Source organism: Monomorium pharaonis, chromosome 7 (assembly GCF_013373865.1).
Source record: "Monomorium pharaonis isolate MP-MQ-018 chromosome 7, ASM1337386v2, whole genome shotgun sequence".
Taxonomy (NCBI): Eukaryota; Metazoa; Arthropoda; class Insecta; order Hymenoptera; family Formicidae; genus Monomorium; species Monomorium pharaonis.
In genome coordinates, this window is record NC_050473.1 from 24,072,911 (window position 1) to 24,097,261 (window position 24,351).

At 28.6% G+C, this 24,351-nt stretch overlaps 1 protein-coding gene across 2 annotated transcripts in view; it reads left to right on the plus strand.

The window, feature by feature from the left end:
- The window catches only part of LOC105832136 (disheveled-associated activator of morphogenesis 1), a 43,829-nt gene extending 23,185 nt beyond the window's left edge, over positions 1 to 20,644 (plus strand). For both annotated transcript variants that reach the window (XM_036289425.1, XM_036289426.1), the window contains 10 exons: positions 11,548 to 11,856; positions 14,655 to 14,879; positions 15,051 to 15,648; positions 15,719 to 15,993; positions 16,754 to 17,086; positions 17,389 to 17,864; positions 18,057 to 18,493; positions 18,766 to 18,893; positions 18,961 to 19,131; positions 20,372 to 20,644. In XM_036289425.1, coding sequence (XP_036145318.1) covers positions 11,548 to 11,856; positions 14,655 to 14,879; positions 15,051 to 15,648; positions 15,719 to 15,993; positions 16,754 to 17,086; positions 17,389 to 17,864; positions 18,057 to 18,493; positions 18,766 to 18,893; positions 18,961 to 19,131; positions 20,372 to 20,644 — 3,225 coding nt within the window. The remainder of the gene's footprint in view (positions 1 to 11,547; positions 11,857 to 14,654; positions 14,880 to 15,050; positions 15,649 to 15,718; positions 15,994 to 16,753; positions 17,087 to 17,388; positions 17,865 to 18,056; positions 18,494 to 18,765; positions 18,894 to 18,960; positions 19,132 to 20,371) is intronic.
- Positions 20,645 to 24,351: the final 3,707 nt, after the last annotated feature.

A 24,351-nucleotide genomic window follows, 5' to 3' on the forward strand; every position in this document is an offset into this window, starting at 1 on the left:
TATGTATTAGTTTTCATCTAACAGTTGCGCAATATTAGAGTAGTCACGTTGCTTTCACACAGTTCATTCTGTCTACGTCACATATTTCACATTCAAGTTTTATATTTGTCATATCACGGTATATATCAAATATGAAATGGAAATCACGTATTAAAGTTTGATATCTTTATTAATGATGTTACGCGTCATTTTCACATCTGTATCAAGTCTAACGTGTGCTTGATCAGTACATCAGTATCACATCTAACGTGTGCTTGATTTTTCTGTTAGATTATTAAATTAAGCGAAGCATAATGTTACACGTAAATGTTGCGAATGTTCTTAATATGTTAATTATTTTATTTCAAATTATACATATTCCACCTATAAATGAAAGAGAAATACAATTACGTGATGTGATAGAGGATATTATAACAAATGATATTATAACAGTGAATGTGACTTATCATTTGATGTACACACTGATACTGCTTTAGAATTTTAAAATTATTGGGAAGTGGATTTACCTGACATAGAATATGTAACAAATGTTGAGGAAGAATTTTTTAAAAATGATAATTGTGGTAGGGACTTCACCTTTCTGAAGCGACGTTGCACTCCTAAAAGAGAGTGTCGGCCTTTTATCACTTCTCCAATATTCGACGGCTTTCCTTTTATAGCTACTATTTAAAATTTCGTCTTCTGGTTCACAATTATATTTATTATCAGGTTCATAATCAACATTATCATTTTCTAAAAATTCTTCCACTTTATCTGTTACATATTCTATGTCAGGTAAATCCACTTCCAAATAATTTTGAAATTCTAAAGCAAAATGAGTGTGTACATCAAATGATAAGTCATTCACTGCATTTGTTATAATATCCTTTATCACATCACGTAATTGTATTTCTCTTTCGCGTATTTTTATAGGCGTATGTGTAATTTGAAATAAAATAATTAACATATTAAGAACATTTGCAACATTTATGTGTAACATTATGCTTCGCTTAATTAAAAACAATCTAACAAGAAAAATCAAGCACATGTTAGATGTGATACTGATGTACTGATCAAACACACGTTAGACTTGACACTGATGTGAAAATGACGCGTAACACCATTAATAAAGATACCAAACTTTTATTAATACGTGATTTCATATATGATACATACCGTGACATGACGAATATAAAACTTGAATGTGAAATATGTGACGTAGAGAGAATAAACACTGTGTGAAAGTAACGTGACTACTAATATTGCGCAACTGTTAGATAAAAACTAATACATACAAGGATGCAGATAATATAAATGTATAGTATTATAACGTAGATAATATATAACATATATAATATACACATATATGATATAAATAAAACGTAGTATAAAATAGTATAATTACTTTATAAATGCTATATACATAAAAGTCAATTTTATTGAAAATTTATCTTAATTAAAAAAAAATTTTTTTTTTTAAATAAACAGCGTAGTTAAATAGAGGTATTTATGCTGTAAAACTTTTGTATAAAACATTTTTTTATATTTTGTTTAGTTTACGAGATATATGGAGAAAAGGTAAAAATATCTCAACCTTTGAAGGGTAGTTTCACTCCTTCAAACCGTTTATAAGACCAAACAGAAAATTTTCTGATTTTAATGAAACTTGGCATAAATGTAGAGGGGGTAAATAAATTAATTTAGAAATGTTTTATTTTGGTTCAAAAACGGCTTGAAGGGGTGAAAGCACGCTTCAAAGTTGAGACATTTTTGCATTTTCTCGATATATCTCGCAAACTAAACAAAATATTAAAAAATGTTTCATACAAAAGTTTTACGGCATAAATACCTCTATTCAACTATCATATTTATTTTTTCCAAAAAAATTTTTTTTCCAAAGAAAAAAAAATTTGTCTTTGAAAAAAAATTTTTTTTTTAAATAAATAACATAGTTAAATAGAGGTATTTATACTGTAAAACTTTTGTATGAAACATTTTTTAATATTTTGTTTAGTTTACAAGATATATCCAGAAAAGGCAAAAACTCAAAATTTTTGAAGGGTGGTTTCAACCCTTTAAACCGTTTATAAGCACCAACTTTTAATTTCTAAATTCATGTATTCACCCCCTCTACATTTATGCCAAGTTTCATTAAAATCAGAATTTTCGGGTTCGCGAGGTTCCCTTGTAAGTCATCATTACCATTAAATGATTAAATTATACAAGTACTCTTTTGATAAATAAAAATTTATAATATAATTATAATGATAATTATTTATACATAATGTACAATAAATTTGAGTATTATAAAAATTTTACAGTACATTAGTATTTAGTAGTACATTAAAATTATTAATTATAATATAAATTTTTTGTAATAGTATAATAATAAAAAAATATTTCATGCAAAAGCTTATAATAAATAATATAATAAAATTAATATTTTATAAATAATAAAATTATACTATTTATATTTTTGAATTAAAAAAAGAGTATTAATTAAATGTTTACACATACACACACAAACATTACACCTGTTTCCTTTTCTCCAACTATACTTTCCGTAAAACGTTTGTAAAAGAAAAATACACATATATAAATTAGAAAATACAGAAAATGTAACAAATATAATTAGTTAATGTAGATAGAATGCAGTTATATTAATCGGTTACATTAATTTAGATTTATGATAGTTTGTTTAACTTTTTGTGCCTTCATAAATGTTAACTTTAAAATGTTTCAATACACTTATCTACACGTTATTTTTGAAAAGTCCACAGTATGTAGCTATCATCTTTATTTTAACAAACTTGAAAAATTTCCATAAGAGCCATACATTTATTTCCCATTACAAGCTGGCACATGATTATACGTTTTATTAAGAGCATTAATTAAAACATGGCTAAAATAGGCATATTATTAATAACTGTAAAAGAACGATCAATGTAATTATAAATGTACCATTACAATTTAGCTACAATCTTAACTGTAAAATAGCAATAAATATAATGCTATTAAATTGATGCAAAGAGAATGAAAAGTAAAATATGGGATAACGTATATTGTACCATTTACAAAAAAATAAGTTAGAGAATCAAAAATATAAATAAAAATTTTGAATATAATCTTTGTAAATGTATGAAAAGAATTGTCTTAATTAGAATAAATTATTTCGGGAACAAAGTATTTAAATATTTACTTTTTAGTTTTCGATTTGATTAAAAACCTTATCTGTATATTTCTGTGCCTTATCCGTATATCCAACTCATGTAGAATGCATGACAGTTACTAAATAGACAGACGTAGAGATAATCTTTCTCCATATAAACATCCATATAAATATATCTCCAATATTACAACATGTGACCACGTCATCTGTAAGCCAGCTAAGCAACATTATTAGACTGTATACTTTGTAATAGTTTTAGACATGATTTCATGTTTTTTACCTATTTCAAAATCTAAAAAAGATGGTTGTACAATATCTTTAAGAGCCACACAGCTGCAATACAATATTTTTTTAATAAAAATATAACATTTGTAACTATTCTCTTACCTGGCCTGCCCATAAGATAATGACATACTTGAAGAACTAGAAAGTACACCCTCAAATAATCCTTTCAATATAAATTGCCCTGCCAATTCTCTATATGATAGTTCACTCAATTTAAAAGAGAATGAACCTCGATAAATTCTTATCAACAGCAACACACACTGTAAATTCTGAGCTTTGATATTTTACTCATCCACTCTTTTCTTTTTTTATTCTTCTTCCGATTCAAATCAAGTGTTTCTTCCTCTCTTTAATAACTAAAAATAAAACATAACACAAAGTATTACTCTTATATCAGAATACTTATTCCATACAAAAAAGAAAAATTTTGTGCAACTTATCTGATTATACAACGCAGTATTGTTATACTAATCTTCAAATTAGGCACAGCCGTATTTCCCTCCACGATGAAATCCACGATGTAATATGCAAATTATGCATAAAACTAAAATCACAACTAACCTCGCGCACGTCAACACGTCTCTAACCTCGAACTGTCACTCGATCAACACGCGGCAGCGCGGACTCGACCACCAATCACATATAAGATGTCTGTTTAAGTTAGCAACCCCACCACAAAAATTCGAAAAAATAATTAAGCAAAAATTATGTGCTAATTTTGTGCTCCATTCGTGATTTTTGTGCTCAAGCGGTTTAGCGGGAGATCGTAAATGAAAATGGGGTTGCTAGCTTAACATAACTTAGCACCCCCACTCATTGAAATTATACGCAAGACAAAAAAATTACTATGATAGAATTATGTGCTTTCAAACGCATTAAACAAAATTAGCCTATCTGTAATAATTTAAAAGATATACAACAAAAAAGATCGATATATCACAAATACCAAAGTAACCCAGGTAGCAAGGTGTCGTCTAATTGACGGCATTTTGTGGTCATTTTATGACGAACCAGACGTCATAATGTCGACATAAAATGACGTCTAAATGTCGTAAAACTGACGTACATTTGTCTCATCTTAACGACGTCATATATTGACGTCAAAAATACGTCATTATTTTCATATTATTGACGTCATTTTCAAAAAGCTAGTATCGTACATTTGGCGGTATTTTACTGTTATTTTTATGACAAAACATAGGTTTTTAGATTACATTTAATAAAGACGACATTTTAACGTCATTTTTATGACTATCCCAGGTAGTAAAAGCCGTTACCATTATTTTGACGCTTTAGAAAATATTTCGGGTACATGTCCTATATATGCAGTACTTGCATTATGAAAATATCGAAATAACATAATTATAATGTAAAAAAAAAATTTACGTTGTTTCTCAACAAGCATCGTTACCCACCAAACCATAGTCACATACAGAAAATCATACGCAACCTAGCACTTTGTGATGATCCATGAACACTTGATGCTCATGAATACATATTTGTTATAGATCAGTTCAATAGATGCAAGAAACATGAAACTTGTAGTTAACTAATATTTTTATAAATAAATTTACAGTTTTTTTCCTGATTTTTACTTATGCAAAATAACATTATGTGGAATAACTTATAAAAATATATTTTTGCTCTGTTCTTTTGATAAAGCTAAATTATATCCCATACAACACGCAATATTTATAAAATATTTATAATATTTATTTAAATATTTTATAAATATTATCCAAATATTTTATAAATATTTTTGTGGTCTTAGATTTGACAAATCATAAAAATTTATCATAAATGTGTAAAATATAAAAATATTTATAAAATATTTATAAATATTTACAAAATATTACTTATACAAATCTTTATCTTTTATTCACCATAAATATTATATAAAATATTTAGTCTATATTTTAATAATATGTTAATTGAATAAAGATTTTTTTCTTTGTGTATATAAAATATTGTGTAAAATATTTATATAATATTTTGAAAAAATAAATATTAATAAATATTAATAAATATTTATCATAAATATTATACTGTCTGGGATAATTTTAAAATAATGATAATATTAATTATATAAAATATTATATTAATTATTAATAATATTTTGTTTATTAGCGAATCTTTAAATAATGATTAATAGTTATAGGTAGCAAGTTGTCGTCCACCGGACCTCAATAATTCGTCATTTGAGGTTAAATCGTCAATTATTACAAAGAATTATAGTTAACGTCAGTAATTAGTCACTAATAAAACCTTATTAATATGTCGTAGAATGATCAATTAGCTGACGTTATTAATTAGTCAAGAATATGACGTCGAAAATACGTTATAGTATGGATAAATAACTGACGTAATTAATAGGTCAAAAAATAACGTTACTATTACATCTTAATTTGGTAACATGACGTCCGCGACCTTAAATGACGAATTATTGACGTCCAGTGGACGTCACCTTGCTACCTGGGTAAAGTGTCAGTTAAAATAGAGATAGCAAAATGATTCTCGTCTTAAAATCTTTCTACATTTATGTGCTTCTAAAATATCCACAACAGGATTTTTGTGCTCACTCCCATCGTTCGAAAAATCACCCTCAACTACCCATACAGCACAAAAGCTTGCAGCAACATTGCTGCAACGTTGCAACATTGCATACCCACATAGCACATGATATCATTAGAATATCCTGTACTCATACTGTGAACATACGTACCGTATATAATGTACTAAGAATATTCTTATAATATTTTCTATAATATATCATTATTCGTATATTATTAGAACGGACCTGTTATATCTAAATTAGTATATTATTTCTCGTACATTCTTAGAATTTACTTTTGCAATCTAAATATCTTTTAATGTTTAAAGTTTATTTTCAGTGTCAAAAAATGTAACGTTACCAAAAATGACGAAATAATTTCTTTATTTTGATTACTGTACTGTAAATATATATACCGTACATAATATAGTGAGAATATTATAATAAGATCTTCTATTTTATATATATGTATATCATTATTCCGCAGCAGCCGCGAGTAGTTCGCGAGATCGCTGCTAGGCGATGGCACGGCGCTTCTTCTTCTCGTGAGAAAATTTACATCAAAAGACTTATAAAAGAAAATCACCCACAGCAACAATCTTTATCTCAACAAATTATCTCTCGATGTGTATAGTGAGCTCAATAGGTTTATCTAACAGCAAAGTGTAGTATCATTTTTGCCACTCGAAGAGAGTCCCTTGGGCCTTGAATAGAGCTTCAGAGAATTGAGAAAATATAAAAATAAAATTTTAACCCTTGATCTTTGGTCTTATGCAGTGGCCAGGAAGGATCGAGAAACACTATAGCTACTTTTTAGATAGATTATATGTTTAGAGGCTAAGATTCAGAAAGTTACATATACAGCTTGGTACTAGCCATTTGTTCTAGATAGATGCTAGACAGAATCTAGAAAAACTATTCAGAACCTAGTTATATGCAAGGCGAAATTTCCACGCGGGTATTGTCATTGTCATCGTCGTTATCACCCGATGCCCAGTTAACATAATATACCGTGCACATTTTATCATTGGTTCTACGTTGATACTGATGATATTCTTGGTATTTACTGCAAAATATTCTCAGTATATTCTACGAAGCAGAAGAAGGCGGAAATAGGAATGTACTCAGTATGTTCTTAATACGTATCTCGAATGTTCTCAGAACTTACGCAATGTACTGCTGCAATATTCTTCGAACATTCTTAGCATCTACATGTGCTGTATGGGTATTGCGATGTAATGTTTCAAAAATATTGCAAAGACATTATTTTACAATATTACTTCAGCAATGATGCAGCAACTTTTTAAAATATTATTAAAATAGTGAAAATAAATAAAATTAATATTCAATACAGTTTGAATAAATATATTACAGTAACTTTTCAAAAATAATGTAAAAGTGATCGTTCTATATTATTTAAAATTTTTCATCTATAGAGATACATGCATTCTGGAGTAGTTTTAATTTATGTGTAAAACTATTATTATGTAGATTTGTGTATAACAGAGTACACGGTTATTCAAAATTATTTTAAATAACTGTATTTTTTAATTTAACAAATACAGAGCGATTATAGTGACATCAACCAAACGATCATCCAATCAATTCATTTGGTTTTAAATAACTATATTTTGAATTTAACAACAGAGTGCCCACATAGCACACGTGGATTCTGAGAACGTTCCGCAGGATATCGGAACAGTAGATTGCGTAGATACTGGGAACAATCGAGATACGTACTGAGATATACTACAGTACAAACTAAGTATCTTCCTATGTCTCGCTTCTCCTACGGCATAGTACGTACCTGCGAATATCCCGCAGTATCTGTATAGTATGTGAATCGTCAGGGAATGGTCGATCATGTATATGCACGCATACATTTACACGCCTATGCGCGCGCGCTCACATCGAATCAGATTTATAGGTTAGATAGGCGTATCCGTGGAATTTTATTAAAAAAGAATTTTTTTATGCAACTTTGAAATAAATTTATTATTTCATTTTAGTCTACAAAACAATATTGCAACCAACCATATTACAAAACAATATTACAATCAATTACGCTGAAAAAATCAAATATTTCCTTAACTGGTCCTTAATATTTTTATCCGGTTTTACATCGTCCGGATATAAAACTAATTTGAGACACCTCGGCAGTTCTTCGGCTGCTTCCTACGAATAATAGAACATAATTCTGATAACGTACAGTTAGAATACTTATAAAACTAAATTATGTAATAATTTTTTATAAGTCTTGTTAATAAATTCGAGATTATCTTTATTGCCGCTGAGATCTCAGAAAGAACTTATATGGTGAATAATATTGTCATAACTAACAAATATTGATAACATAAATCGTAAGCGGTTAATGTTTGTGCATTAATAAACAACAGAGCTGATGGAGCGTGGCTCGCAACCTTTTCTCTTTATCTTTCTTTCCCTCCTCACCCCATCTTTGATTATGAGATATAGAAATAATTAATTTGCGAGACATGCTTTGTCAGCCCTGTTGTTCATTAATGCACAAACATTAACCGCTTACGATTTATGTTATCAATATTTGTTAGTAGGTAATGACAATATTATTCATCGTATAAGTTCTTTCTGAGATCTCAGCAGCAACCAAGATAACCTCAAATTTATTAACAAGACTTATAGAAAATCATTACATATATAAAAAAATATTACATAATTTAGTTTTGTAAGTATTTGTAGTAATGTATTCAATATAAATATCAATATTGCGTGACATAAGGGAAAGATTACCTTGGATAAAGAATCTCTTGCGAAATCGTGCAACCCAGCAAACGTAAACTCATCGGAAAGACAAAACAGCTAGGGACACTGTGGGAACCGCCGACACTGCCGTAGGTAGCGCTTAAACTGAGTATGTTCTGCAGAATATACGTTGACAGTTTTACGCTCAGATTAATGTTTACAAGGGAGAATAAGGTAATGATAGCACTTTGGGTGTGAATCAGTGCGCGATCGATGTAAATTTTTATACATGAGATAACCGCAAGGTTCTTATTTATGTTCTCATATATTACGGATAATCACAGTGTACGGATAATCAGTATAAGCATCGTAGTTTGTTCGTACATTCTGAGTATGAACTTAAGAACATATGAAAAATGATATACTGATCAAGATGTTATACGAATATACTTAGAATGTTAGGAATGGTACGTACGACTACAGTACTTTCAGTATGAGTATATAATATTCGTATAATATCATGTGCTATGTGGGTGATTAGTGATTACGTCAACCAAAAGATAAATTTTGTAAGTTTTGTCTCTCATCTTATAATGTACTTATATAAGATAAAAGACAAAACTTGCAAAGTTTATCTTTTGGTTGAAGTTTCACTAATCACTCTGTATTTGTTAAATTCAAAATAGTTATTTAAAATCAGATGAATTATTTTGAATAATCTTTTTCTGAATAATATTGCATACATATTTTACTGCAATATTGCTACAATATTACGTAACAATATTTCTAAAAGCGGACATTTTACCATTGCTGCAATCTTGCAGCAACCTTGCAGCAATATTTCACAACGTTTATGCAATATTGCAATCTTGCATTGAAATGTTGCCACAATGTTGCTGCAATCTTTCTGTGCTGTATGGGTAACTTTTTTAACGAAGAAACTATTATGCATTAAAGAATATAAATAAAATTTATGTCAAAAAAATGTCGAAACATTATTATTTTAACTGTCGCTTTACTCTAGCAAATTCATGTCGGGGGTGGTTTTCCGGCCAATGAGGGTGAGCACAAAAATCCTGTTGTGCATATTTTAGAATCACATAAATGTAGAAAAATTTTAAGACGAGAATCACTTCGCTATCTCTATTTTAATTGTCACTTTACTCTTGTAAATTCACGTTGGGGATGGTTTCCAGCCGGTGGGGGTGAACACAAAAATCCTGTTATGCATATTTTAGAAGCACATAAATGTAGAAAGATTTTAAGACGAGAATCATTTCGCTATCTCTATTTTAACTGGCACTTTACTCTAGTATTTGTAATATATCGATCTTTTTTGTTGTATATCTCTCTTCTAAATTATTACTTCTAAATATTAAATAAGCTAATTTCATTTAATGCGTTTGAAAGCACATAAAAAGCACATAATTCTACCATAGTAATTTTTTTCTCTTACGTATAATTTTAATGAGTGGGGGTGCTAACTTATGTTAAGTTAGCACCCCTATTTTCATTTACGATCTCCCGCTAAACCGCTTGAGCACAAAAATCGCGAATGGAACAAAATTAGCACATAAAGAGCACATAATTTCTGCATAATTAATTTTTCGAATTTTTATGGTAGAGGTGCTAATTTAACAGATATGATACATAAGGTGCGTTCCATTTTATGCGCATGGTACATCGGTCATTCTTGTTGTTTGTCAAATGTTGAACGAGGATACAACAGTACAAATCCCAACCATTCGTCCTAAGCGCCGGGCGACGACAACGATGACAATGACTACGACGTTTCTTAAACAAATTTATTCTCGAGCAAAAAATTTTAATCGCGATATCTCGTAAGTCATATAGCGGAAAAATAAAAACACTTTTATTATATAAATCGGATGTGAGCTATTCATTAAGCCTAATGAGAAATTCATCAGTTCAGTCGTTATTGAGAATCCGATAATTACGGATTTTCGCAAACGACGTCTCGCGTAAAAGAAACAGCGGTGGTGCCTCGCGCTGCGCGTATGATTAATGTTCTAAAAAATGCTCATTTATAACTAAAAAATATTTTTACCTTCATTACCGATATGAATAATTCTATAGTAAAAAAGACGTATTGCCGAAATGCACACACATTTACATAAATAACACGGCAATAACATTTAAGTTAATTGTTAACACATAATACCATTTTAATATATAACACTAATCTAACATAATTGCGAAACGTCATATATTTCTATTTATTAAATATTTAAGAATATTAAATTTATCATTAATATTATTATCATAAGATTGATAGAAATTAAATTTAAATATCCTCTGGCGGAAAAAGTTTTACAAAATTCTAAAAAAACTACCAAAATTTACAAAAGTGTTCCAATTCTAGCATTTCTCTTATAAACACTTAAGCGCTAAGAATATTAAATTACTAAAAAATTAATTATACTCATTATCAAGATCCGCTACAGACCGAATAAGCAATTTTTTTATTTATATGTTTAAATTTATTTACAATATTTCTTGGTCAAAGAATTAATTTACTATTATTTAAAAATTTGTAATTTTTGACCATGCATTATCTTCACTTTTAAATATTCTCTTTTATTGCGTAATATAAATATTAATTTATTTAAAATAATATTACCATTTATAGCAATACATTTATACACGTATTCCATATACAGTAGAAAACAAAGGAATTTAAAACAAATAAGTTATTGCATAGGATTAAAGTAAAAAAATAATTATTTTATAACTTTGCTATAAATTAAGCTATTTATTGATATAATAATATTTACATGATCTATAATATTGTGCACAGAAAACTAATCCAGTTACTTCACAGGATGACGAACCACCGGAAATCACGTACTGCGTTGTGGAGCATACGGGTACGCTCACGCTACAAGCAATGACCCCGACCTTACCAATGCCAGCTGAGGAAGAACTAAATAAAATGTTTCTCGAGCTTGTTGATGAACTGGACTTGACTCAGACCAATCGACAAGCAGTTTTAGCACTTCCAGCCAATAAAAAGTGGCAGATATATTGCTCCAGAAAAGGTAATGACACGCTGAACAATGGAGGCTTGCGCACCACTGATCTTAGTGGCGATCCCGAAGACTATATCAATAGATTGAAGACGATAGCAAATGTGAGTGAAAGAACTTATTTGATAGAATCTATTATTATAAAATTATTTGGCTGTTTTGTTTTTCTTTTGTGTAGAGTATTGTATTAAAAAATTTTAACATTCTGATTCTGATTAATTTTGTATTCATGTGTTTGAAAAAAGGGCATAGCGGAATAAGCAGGTGAAATCTGCTTATAAATCGAGCTCAAATTGATGTCATTAGTTAATCTTTGAGATGTGAAACTTCCCCAAAAATTAGCTACAAAATTGCATTTTTGGGGGAGTTATGGAGGGGGAAAGAAAAATAGAAAAAGTAGTTTTTTTTTTAAACGGTTAAACCGATGTTAATGAAAAAAATATATGTTGTAAACATTGTTTAGGTAAGTTTAAGAAAATTTTAAGTAATTTTTGTGATAAAAAAATCGATAAAAAAATTTTTGAATTTTTTATACATTTTTTTAGAGTGATATTTCTGAGATACCACTTTTATATTTTTACAAAAACATCTCTAGATTCTCTAACTTTAACACGTATTTTTTTAAAATTAATCGGAGTGGTGGAACATAGTTAAAAATAATAATTCACGCCACGCCGCAGCACACGGCGATTGTTGTCATGTTAAACTTACATACTAGCCTTGTTGCAGTGTTGCAATGTTTAGTTGCCAAGAAAAATTATGATATAATAATATATAATAATATAAATAATATTTCCAGGATATCTGCAGTTAGCCTATAAAACTTATAGTTTCCGGAGTTTACCACGAGGAGGTTGCAGTACGGTTTTAAATTTCATATTTTCGGGGTGCTTTTTTAATGTGAGTCACTTCGTCTCCCACATTATTTATCATCGGAGTGCTTTTTTAATGTGAGTCCCCTCTTCTTTCACATTATTTATCATTGGAGTGCTTTTTTAATGTGAGTCCTCTTGCCTCTCACATTATTTATCATCGGGGTACTTTTATAATATAAGTTGCCTCGCCTCTTACATTAACTGAAAAGAATTTTGTTAATCGTCTTCACTATCACTTTCAATCACTGGGATTAAATTATTTTTTTTTTATCTTTTTTAAATATATTGCTAAGTATTTCTGCCGGTTTAAAAATTTTAGATAAATATCTTGCATAAGATAAATAATAAATTATTGTGGCAATATGCGAGCAACGCAAAAAAAGATAATTTAATCCCAATGATTGAAAGTGATAGTGAAGACGATTAACAAAATTCTCTTTAGTTAATGTGAGGGGCAAAGGGACTCACATTAAAAAAGCACCCCGATCATAAATAATGTGAGAGGCAAGGGGACTCACATTAAAAAAACACCTCGAAAATATGGAATTTAAAAATGTATTGCAACATCCTCGTGGTAAACTCCGGAAACTATAAGTTTTATAGGCTAACATCAGACGTCCTGAAAATATTATATGCATTATTATATTATATACTATTAATATCGTAATATCATAATTTTTTTGGCAACTAAACATTGCAACAAGGCTAGTATGTAAATTCAACATGACAACAATTGCCGTGCACCGCGGTCATCCAGCCGGCGGCGCGACGTGAATTATTATTTTTAACCATGTTCCACCAGTCCAATTGATTTAAAAAAAATACGTGTTAAAGTAGAGAATCTAGAGATGTTTTTGTGAAAATATAAAAGTATCTCAGAAATATTATCCTAAAAAAATTCATAAAAAATTAAAAAATTGTTTTATCGGATTTTTTTCATCACAAATTTACTTAAAATTTTCTTAAACTTGCCTAAACAATGTTTACAACATATATATTTTTTTTTATTAAAATCGGTCCAACCGTTTTCAGAAAAAACCACTTTTTTTATTTTTCTTTCCCCCTCTATAATCCCCCCAAAAAATGCAATTTTGTAGTTAATTTTTGGGAAAGTTTTACATCTCAAGGATGTCAACTAATGATATCAATTTGAGCTCGATTGGTGCCGGGGCAGATTTCACCTGCTTATTCCGCTATGTCCTTTATTCACGCAATGAAAGTAATTTTTTATTGAAAAAAAATAAGTACAAAATGCGCAGTTTTTATAATATAATAATTTTAATATTTGGATTAAATATTATTATCGGAAAATAATATTAACACATTTATTTATTTTAATCATGATCACTTTGCGTTTGAAATTTTCTTGATAAAATTATGAAAGTTGTATAAGAAGGATAAGTAAAAGAAACGAAAATTAATAAATAGATAAACAAACAAACTTATAAAAAAATTAAAAATTAATAAGTGAGTTACCTTACAAGTTACTAGACATTGGACATTAGACCTAACAATTTTTAGAATTTTGTATTTTTATATTGTGCCATATTGTTGCGTATAAATGTACTATATTTATAAAATAAGATTGCTTAAGTTAATAACTTTGCTGGAAAATTGTAGAAACATTGTCGTATTACAAAGTAATTGTTGTTTCTAAATGAAATATTTTTTGAAAGAATATAATATTTTCTTAAAAAAAAAGAAAAAAAGCGATTGTTCCGTCAAACAATATGATTTAATGTAACGAAACAATCAAATTTTTATTTAATAAAATAATATTTTGTAAAAAATAAAGTTTTTGTTTGAATCAAATATTTCAAGTATTATCTCAAATAATTGTGATTATTCTGTCAAACAATATGGTTTAATGTAACAAAACCATCAAATTTTTATTTAATAAAATAATATTTTGTAAGAAATAAATTTTTTCCAGTAAAACAAATATAATTCAAACAAATCCATATATTAAATTCAAAGAAACAGTTCTCTCTGTGTATAATAAGCATATTCGTTATTGTATTTGACAGAATCCTTTCCCAGAAGAAGATGAGGAGGTGTCAAATCAAATGCGTCAAGCAGAAGCTCTAAAAACTGCCCTGAGAACGCAGCCGCACAGTTTTGTTCTCAGATTTATAGAACTAGATGGTTTAAATGCTTTATTACAAGTGCTAGGAACTATGGATACTGAAGCAGCTAACAGTAATCTGCATACCAGCGTTATAGGATGTTTGAAAGCTTTAATGAATAATTCGGTGAGTTTTGTCAAGTAGAACAGAGATTAAATCATATTTCTAAAAAATATTATCAAATGAAAATATGTGCGCGTGAATCATCTATAAGTATCCCAAATTTTAAAAGAAACATTGTATGTATCACTGTTTTTTTCTTCATATTTTATTATTTTAATTAATATCGCTTTCTAGAATGGCAGAGCACACGTATTAGCACATCCAACAGCAATCAACACGATATCGCAGTCACTCGCGTCTGAGAATATAAAGACAAAAATCTCTGTACTGGAAATTCTCGGTGCAGTTTGTCTGGTGCCAGGCGGACACCGTAAAGTTCTAGAAGCCATGTTGCACTTCCAACAGTATCATTCCGAGAGAACGCGCTTTCAGTGTATAATTAATGACCTTGACAAAAATTTTGGTATCTATAAAGACAATTTGTCTCTGAAAACAGCGATTATGTCGTTTATCAACGCCGTATTAAACTATGGACCTGGCCAGGTGACGTTAGAGTTTAGGCTGCATCTAAGATATGAGTTATTGATGCTCGGTATCCAGCCTATTATCGAAAAATTGAGGAAGTATGAGAATGAAACACTTGATAGGCATCTCGATTTTTTTGAGATGGTACGAAATGAAGACGAAAAGGAACTGGCCAGAAAGTTCGAAAAAGAACATATAGACACAAAAAGTGCTAGCGCCATGTTCGATCTTTTACGACGAAAACTGAGCCATACTGCTGCTTATCCCCATCTTCTTAGCTTACTTGAGCATTGCCTTTTATTACCACGTGAGTTTTTGAATTGATAAGTCTTATTTTTTGTTAAAGATATGCCATAATGCTAATTAATTTTTTCCAGTGGATTACGGTTCGCATCCTCAGCATTGGTTATTGTTTGATCGAATTGTTCAACAGATTGTTTTACAATCCGAAAGTAACGAAACGGGATTAGTAAGAAATCCCGATGTGGCACCAATTGAAATAAATGTGAAAGAAATTGTACATCTTCTCGCAAAGGAAGAGGAACTTGTGGCAGCAAGAAAGAAAGCCGAAGAGATGGAACGCGAAAATTTAGACATATCTACAAGACTGGCTAAGAAGGAACAAGAACTAGATTTGAGGACTCAAGAAAAAGTATTACTATTATTATTTTATTTAACTCCAAAGAATCGCTCACAATAACAATAAAATTTTTTTAATAACAATAATATTTTACTTATAAGAGATATTCACATGTACTGTATTACATACAATCTATACATAAAGAAAATTTTAGTTTCTTACTCTTTAAATTGCAATCAGTGTATTTTCACTAATTTGCAGTAGTATATTTATAACTGTGATAATCAATGAGTATCCACTGACTTTTTGTGATTTTTACTTCAGAATTAATGTATAATCACTGGAAGATCATTGTTGTGTATTTATTTCACTAATTGACAAATTATAAGTACATCACTGAAATCAGTGTATTCATTGATTTCAGTGATTTTTCACTGATTGTAATTTAGAGAGTAGTTTAATTTATTTGCCAAAGCTATATATGCATTTGGAAGCTATAGACATTTAAAATATTAAAATTGATGGATATGTTTTTTAATAATATAAAAATAAAAAACATATTATTTAAATCTAAATTTTTTAAATATATTTTTTGTATATTAAACATAAATCAAACATATAAAACATATATCAAACATATTTAAAACTAATGACATAAGAAAATCTAAATAATAAAAAGTTTTCGTCTTTTATAGATTTATTTAATATGTGTAAATGTATGTGAAATCTTCTTATTGTTATATATTAGATACTCTACTAATTGAATTGTCATTTACTGCCTGATGTCTACTTCTTTGCTACAAAGTCGTACTTTGTAATTGGATTTGTGTAGGAAGATATGGAATCAAGTTTAGCAAGGATTAAAGAGCGTCTTGAAAAAGAAACATCGATGCACATAGAGACAAAACAAAAAATTTCTGAACTGCAAGATAATCTTGAAACGTTGTCGCGACAAATTAACAACGAAAAATCTGAACGGAAACGTCTAGAACAACTAGTAGCTTCAGGAAGTTTGCCGGATGACGCAAAAGCCACTCTAAAAATTGTAGAAGATGAAGTACTCGAAAAAGTTGACACCAAACCTACCCCGCCACCACCGCCGCCACCCCCATTAGCACCTCCACCACCTCCTTGTTTGATGCCAACTGCTCCTCCACCTATGAAGGTTATTTTACTATATATTTAAAATCAATTACATATAAAACATGTATATATATTTTAAATTAGTATTGCTGTTATTATTATATAATTACACACACACACACACACACACACACACACACATATATATATATATATAAAACTATAATAATATGATAACAACAGCAATAATAATTTAATAATAAGTTAATTTAAAAGACTTTTTTTTTTAGATTGGTGCAATTAGTGGAATAATTTCAATTAGTAATGTAGTAATCTTTTTAGTCTAAGAATTTAATATGCATAATTCATGTATAAATATTGTAGATGGAGATAATAAAGAATGTTCCACAGCCAAGTAATCCTTTGAAATCGTTCAATTGGTCCAAAATACCCGAGCAGAAGCTGCAGGGCACGATATGGTCAGAGTTGGACGATACAAAGCTTTACAATGTAATGGATCTCGAGACCATTGATAAAATCTTTTGCGCTTATCAAAAGAACGGTGTTTCTACGGAAGGCTCAATAGAAGACTTGAGGACATTAGGAAAAAATAAGAAGACAATGTCGGTAATCGATTCAAGAAGAGCACAAAACTGCACTATACTATTATCAAAATTAAAGATGTCTGATAATGAGATTACCAGAACGATATTGTCGATGGATCAGCAGAATATTTTGCACATAGATATGGTAGAACAATTGTTAAAGTACATACCAACCTCGGAAGAGGCTGCCTCGTTAGATATCCACCAAAAGGACTTGCAAAACAGAGCTGACTGTTTCTTATATCAAATATCAAAGTAATTTACTTTTAATGCAATTAGTACTCTATTACGTTATGCATTTTTTTAACTTTTTTTAATAATTATGATACTCGATTAATTATCTTTTAAAATATATGCAACTTGGAAATTTAATCTTTTTTTTTATTTTAAAACAAATAAACACGAAACATTGAACAAATAAAATATAAATTCTTCTTCTGTCTTTAGGGTGCCACATTATGAACAGAGATTGCGTTCTCTTCATTACAAAAAAAAATTTGCAGCTAGCATTGCAGAATTGACACCGAGGATGCGGGCAGTTTTAGAAGCGAGTCGACAAGTAGCTAGATCAAGGAGACTCAGAAAACTTTTGGAATTAGTTTTAGCATTGGGAAATTACGTGAATCGCGGGAACGCGCGGGGTAATGCGTGCGGCTTCCGATTAGCTTCTTTAAATCGTCTAGTCGACACCAAGTCTTCTTGTTCCAAGGGTACAACATTATTACACTATCTTGTACAAATTCTCGAAGCTAGATTTAGAGAAGTCCTAGAAATGGAAGAAGATATGCCACATGTTAGAACAGCTTCTAAAGTTAGTATGGCCGATTTGCAGAGAGAGGTGGCAAACTTGAAAAATGGACTACAGGATGTTCAAAGAGAAATAGGTAATAACGGATTATTATGACAGTTGATTTTTAAATCAATTATGTTAAAAGTAAAATTAAACACAATTTGAAAATAACTTCAAAATTTCTAATCACTCTTTTTATATCATTAAGTATTAGCTACTTTGACAAGGGAGACTAATTTTTTTTCTATGCTTTTCCAATAAGAATGACAACAATTGCTTTAAAAAAATTAATATGCGTAACAAAGAAATAAGCAAATTATTATTTTATTATTATCTGTGCTATTCTCATTTTATTCCATATTCTAGAATTTCATCGAGGTCAATCTCAAGTGCTTCAAGGTGATATGTTTTTACCAGCAATGAGGGACTTTCAGGCGCAAGCCACATGTAGATTAGCAGAAGCAGAAGACTTATTCCAAGACATGAAAACTAGGGTAAGAATAAATAACTAACATTAATTGTAGTTGTGACAAATACTTGACTAGTTTTTTCCAAAAACAGTTTGATCGAGCAGTAAGATTATTCGGTGAAGATTCGGCCGGCGTTCAACCAGATGAATTCTTTGGTATTTTTGAAAATTTTTTGCAAGCTCTAGCTGAAGCCAGACAAGATGTAGAAAATATGAGAAAGAAAATTGAAGAAGAAGAACGAAGAGCAAAACAAGAACAGGAAGTAAGTAATTTGGATAAACTTCCGAAAAGGTGAAACCTCCGATCGCGCTGAAATTTTAACCAAAGCTTACCTAGAGAAGAAACTCCCTAAAAGGATTTTCGCTGCAAAGCTTTGTTTGCCTTTCATCACTTCTTAAAGTTGCAAACATTTTTACTGTATATCTCTAAAAATATTGATTTTAAAGAAAAAAGTTTCAAACAAAAAATGAAGCTCATAACAAGCTCTATAAAAAAGGTTATATACATTTTTTACGTGAACCTATTATTTTGGCTATCATGAAGAAAAAATGTATTTTTTTCCTCAACATTTTAAAAGCTTTCATTATGTATCTCGGAAAATATTAGCGTAAAAAATAGGTATAGAAAATGCGTGCTGTAGAGAACACACACACACACACACACACAGGGGGGTGCAAGGAGGGCCTTTGGCCCTCTCCCTCCCCGCTAATAGAGGTGCCCTGGGCAGAAGTGCGCAAAATTCAAATAAATACGTATAATGAGAATCTCGTTTCGCGGGGAAATTCGCAAAGGGTTGTGCAGAGAATGCGTAGGCGGGGGAGGGGCTCCGCCCTTCCCTCTGCACCCCCTTCCCGAATTTTTTCCTAACCTAACCCAAACATTTTTAATTTGTTATTTGACCACAGTTTTAAATCTGAAGTCGCAAACCCATGTGGTACAGTACAGCGTGGACGTCGTTTCGCTCTGTTACCGGCGGGGTAATGTGATTATAGAATTATTTCTGTTTTATGTTATACTGTAAAAAATTACTTCTTTTCAAATTTGCAATTCAACTTTTGTTTACGTTAAATAAATATGTATAACTTTTAAATTAAAAAGTTTTCACATATTTAATAAAACTGACCCCCGCCGAGTTATTTGGGTCATAACAGCCAAAATATTAGGTTTACGTAAAAAATGTATATAATCTTTTTTATAGAGCTTTTTATGAGCTTCATTTTTTGTTTGAAACTTTTTTCTCTAAAATCAATACTTTCAGAGATATACAGTCAAAATGTTTGCAACTTTAGGAAGTGATAAAGGGCAAACAAAGCTTTGTCGGCGAAAATCCTTTTAGGGACTTTCTTCTCTAATCAAGGGTAAGCTTTGGCAAAAATTTCAGCAAAATCAGGGATTTCACCTTTTCGGAAGTACACCCAGTAATCTTATCATGTCAATCTTATATGTCATATAAAATACATAGAACATAATAATAAAATACATTATATTATAATTTCTTATAGCTTCGAAAGAGAACAATAGAGAGAAAGAACTCGCGGGAGGGTATACTAAACAGCATATCACTAAGTAAGAAAAATGAAACAAATAATAATGGACAACAGAATGATAATAAAGGCGAATTCGACGACTTAATATCTGCTCTTCGAACTGGTGACGTGTTTGGTGAGGATATCGCTAAATTCAAAACAAGATCAAAACGGCGACCTGTTACACCTAGCGGTCAAGAATCACGCAGGCACAGCACTCACAAGGAAGATTCCCGAGAACGTCATTAAGAATACTACAATATGTCCACCAAACTTGATAGATTATTTATCTCGATATAAAAGTTTTTTACATATAAATATATTAATTTATTAGAATTTATCACGTTTAAAAACATATTATGAATAACCTAATTACAAATACGAAAACATTCCATAAAATTATTTGCAAACATCTTGTGTAAATAATTTAACATTTAACATTAACATGTTATACTCGCAAAAATTATATTAATTTGACAATATATCTCTATACACATATAATATATATATATATATACAGGGTGTCCCAGAATGAATAATTTTTATTTTACAGAGTGAAAGAAAATAAAATTTTAAACTAAAAGTTTCTTTAAAAATTTTGGCTTAGACTATTATTTACTGAATTATTAATAAATAAAGTTGATCAATCAGACGGCGCGCGGCCGGCATACGCAGCAGCGTAGCGTGCCATGTGGCTCTACGGGCTCTCCACGCGCTTATTACACATTCCGTTACTTAAAGCTTTATTTTTATTTTTTATATTAATGAATAATTAAATAAATAAACTTAAATTAATAAATAAATAAAGAAATAAATAACTAAGTAAACTAATAAGTAAATAAATAAAAATAAATTAAATTAAAAATTATTTCAATTCCTTATTATTTTTTATTTTTAGTTGTTAATTATTTATTTGTGTACTTGTATTTATTTAATTATTTAAAATATTTATTTGATTCAATTACTTAATTCTCATAGTTGACTTAACAACGATAGACAAAATTAACTACAGAGAGTGTGTTATACAAAGGTATAAAAAAAATTGTTGATAAAAAGTATTAAAATAAATTGTTAGTAAACAATTTGTTTAAACAATTTTTTAAAGAATTATTTCAGCATGTGTTTTTAGGGCCACAAAAACCTAAAACGTGGAACAAATCTTAGCCGCAATTTACGTAAAAATGTTTTACTTTTAAATAAAAAAAAATTTTAATTTATTTTACTCCTTCCTCTCCTCTTTAAAAAATGTTTTCAAATAATAAGAAAAAAATAAAAAATGGTAGAATACGAATTATTTTTATTAATTGAATTTAAAATAATAGCACCGAATTCTACGGGAAAAATTGCATAAGGAACGCATGATGCATATCGATATTAAGAAATTATTTAAGAAATTGTTTAAACATTCTTTTTAAAACTGTTTTTAAGTAAAAATTGATAGCTCCTTTGCTACAAAAAATCACTCTAATAATTAAAAAAAACACATGCTGAAATAATTCTTTAAAAAATTGTTTAAACAAATTGTTTACTAACAATTTATTTTAATACTTTTTATCAACAATTTTTTTTATACCTTTGTATAACACACTCTCCGTAGTTAATTTTGTCTATTGCTGCCAAATCAACTATGAGAATTAAGTAATTAAATCAAATAAATATTTTAAATAATTAAATAAATACAAGTACACAAATAAATAATTAACAACTAAAAATAAAAAATAATAAATTATTGAAACAATTTCTAATTTTATTTATTTTTATCTATTTACTTATTAGTTTACTTAGTTATTTATTTCTCTATTTATTTATTAATTTAAATTTATTTATTTATTCATTAATATAAAAAATAAAAATAAAGTTTTAAGTAAGAGAATGTGTAACAAGCGCGTGGAGAGCCCGTGGAGCCACATGGCACGCTACGCTGCTGCGTATGCCGGCCGCGCGCCGTTTGATTGATCAACTTTATTTATTAAAAATTTAGTAAATAATAGTCTAAGCCAAAATTTTTAAAGGAGCATTTAGTTTAAAATTTTATTCTCTTTCATTCTATAAAATAAAAATTATTCATTCTGGGACACCCTGTATATATATATATATATAAGTACACACACACACATTATATATATATATATTATATATTATACATATAATATATATAAAAAATGTTATTTTGAATTTAATTAAAAAAATATATATTAGAAATTTATTGTCTTTAAATGGTTTTAAATAAATTTTACAAAATATAAAATTACACACACACACACACACACACACACACACACACACACACACACACACACACACACACATATATATATATATATATATATATAAAATATTAATGCGATAAAAATTGTCTATAACAAATTAAGTTCTATTGTAGCACACTTTCTGACAGAAATTTATATTATTCATATTCATGTTACATAACATTCTTTGCAAAATATAAGGTTACAAATATATTATTAATAGAACATTTATAGCAATCTGGAACAAAAAATTTCGTTTTTATTTTAAAAGAATTTTATACGACAGGCTAATTCTTTCGGTGGAAAATTAATTGAATGTAGAATTAATGTCAATATTTTTGCAGTAAGATTTTATGGTGATATAATTCAATATGATTTTCTAAATAATAGATTTTATTAATATTAATTAGATATTGCATTTTTGTATTGTCATAATTTTAATATAAATAACTTAATATACATATTTTAAATAATTTTTTTTTTTTTTTTACGAGGCAGAAATGTAATCAAGTCATATTTTTCATAAAATTTATTATATATTTTAATTATACATCAATTTATATTGGTCTATAAAATTAAATATCTGCATTGATAAAAAAATGTGTCGTATTTGTGACTATAATTACATAGTAAAATAATTAGTCACGAATATTATTTTTATAGTAATTATTACAATAATATTAATTAATAATAACCGTATACTTATAGTGATTTCAACTATGAAAAAATTGTACTTTAAATTATACAACTTTAAAATATAGCATATGGTTATTATATTAATATTGTAGTAATAATTACCATAAAAACAATATTCCTATCTATAATTATTTTACTATATAATTATAGTCGCAAATATCACATTTTTTATCATTGTACAAATCTGCAATTAAACGTATAAAAAATTTTCAGACAATTATTATATTATTTAATCACAACTATGAAATGAAATATTCTTTATGTATAAAATTCGAAATAATTGATTTTTGTTTGTAAAAGGCATATCAAATTTTTAATATTTTTAAATCAAATACATAATTTAAATTAATGTAAGGATGTAAATTTTGACTTACGAATATAACATTTTAGATAAAAATGCAAATTTAAATATATTATTTTTTATTTATTATTTTATTTAATATTGTTTTTATTTAAATAAATATATACTCTTCAACACATATAACTTGTGCAATCATGCGCACAAAACGTTTTTAATTAATGAAAAAAGTAATAGTAAATATTTGCATGTAATAAATTGTATAAGACAAAATTTTTTGTACCAAATCACTCCTATTTTTATCCATTTTTATCTATTTTCATTAATTCAGATTGACTGCAATTAAGCAAAATTAACTTTGCAAGATCTTGATTATGGCAATTTTTCCATTAATCGGATATGAACTGAGTAAGACAATGCATTCAAGATTCGGTATTAAAATCTACTATGTCAAAATCAAAGTAATATAGCACAAATTATCTATACAACGTATATTTAAAAATATATTTATTTATAGACATTTTAATTATAAATATGTCTCTTCTTCATTATGTCTCATCAAATAACTTTGCCTTGAGCAAATGTGATAAGAGTTTTGTCAACATGCGGTATAAATATGTAAATCTCATGAAATTTTTAAATATAAATACAAATAATTTTAATCAAGAAGGAATGAGTTTTTAATGAATCTGCAAACAATAATAAATATTTAA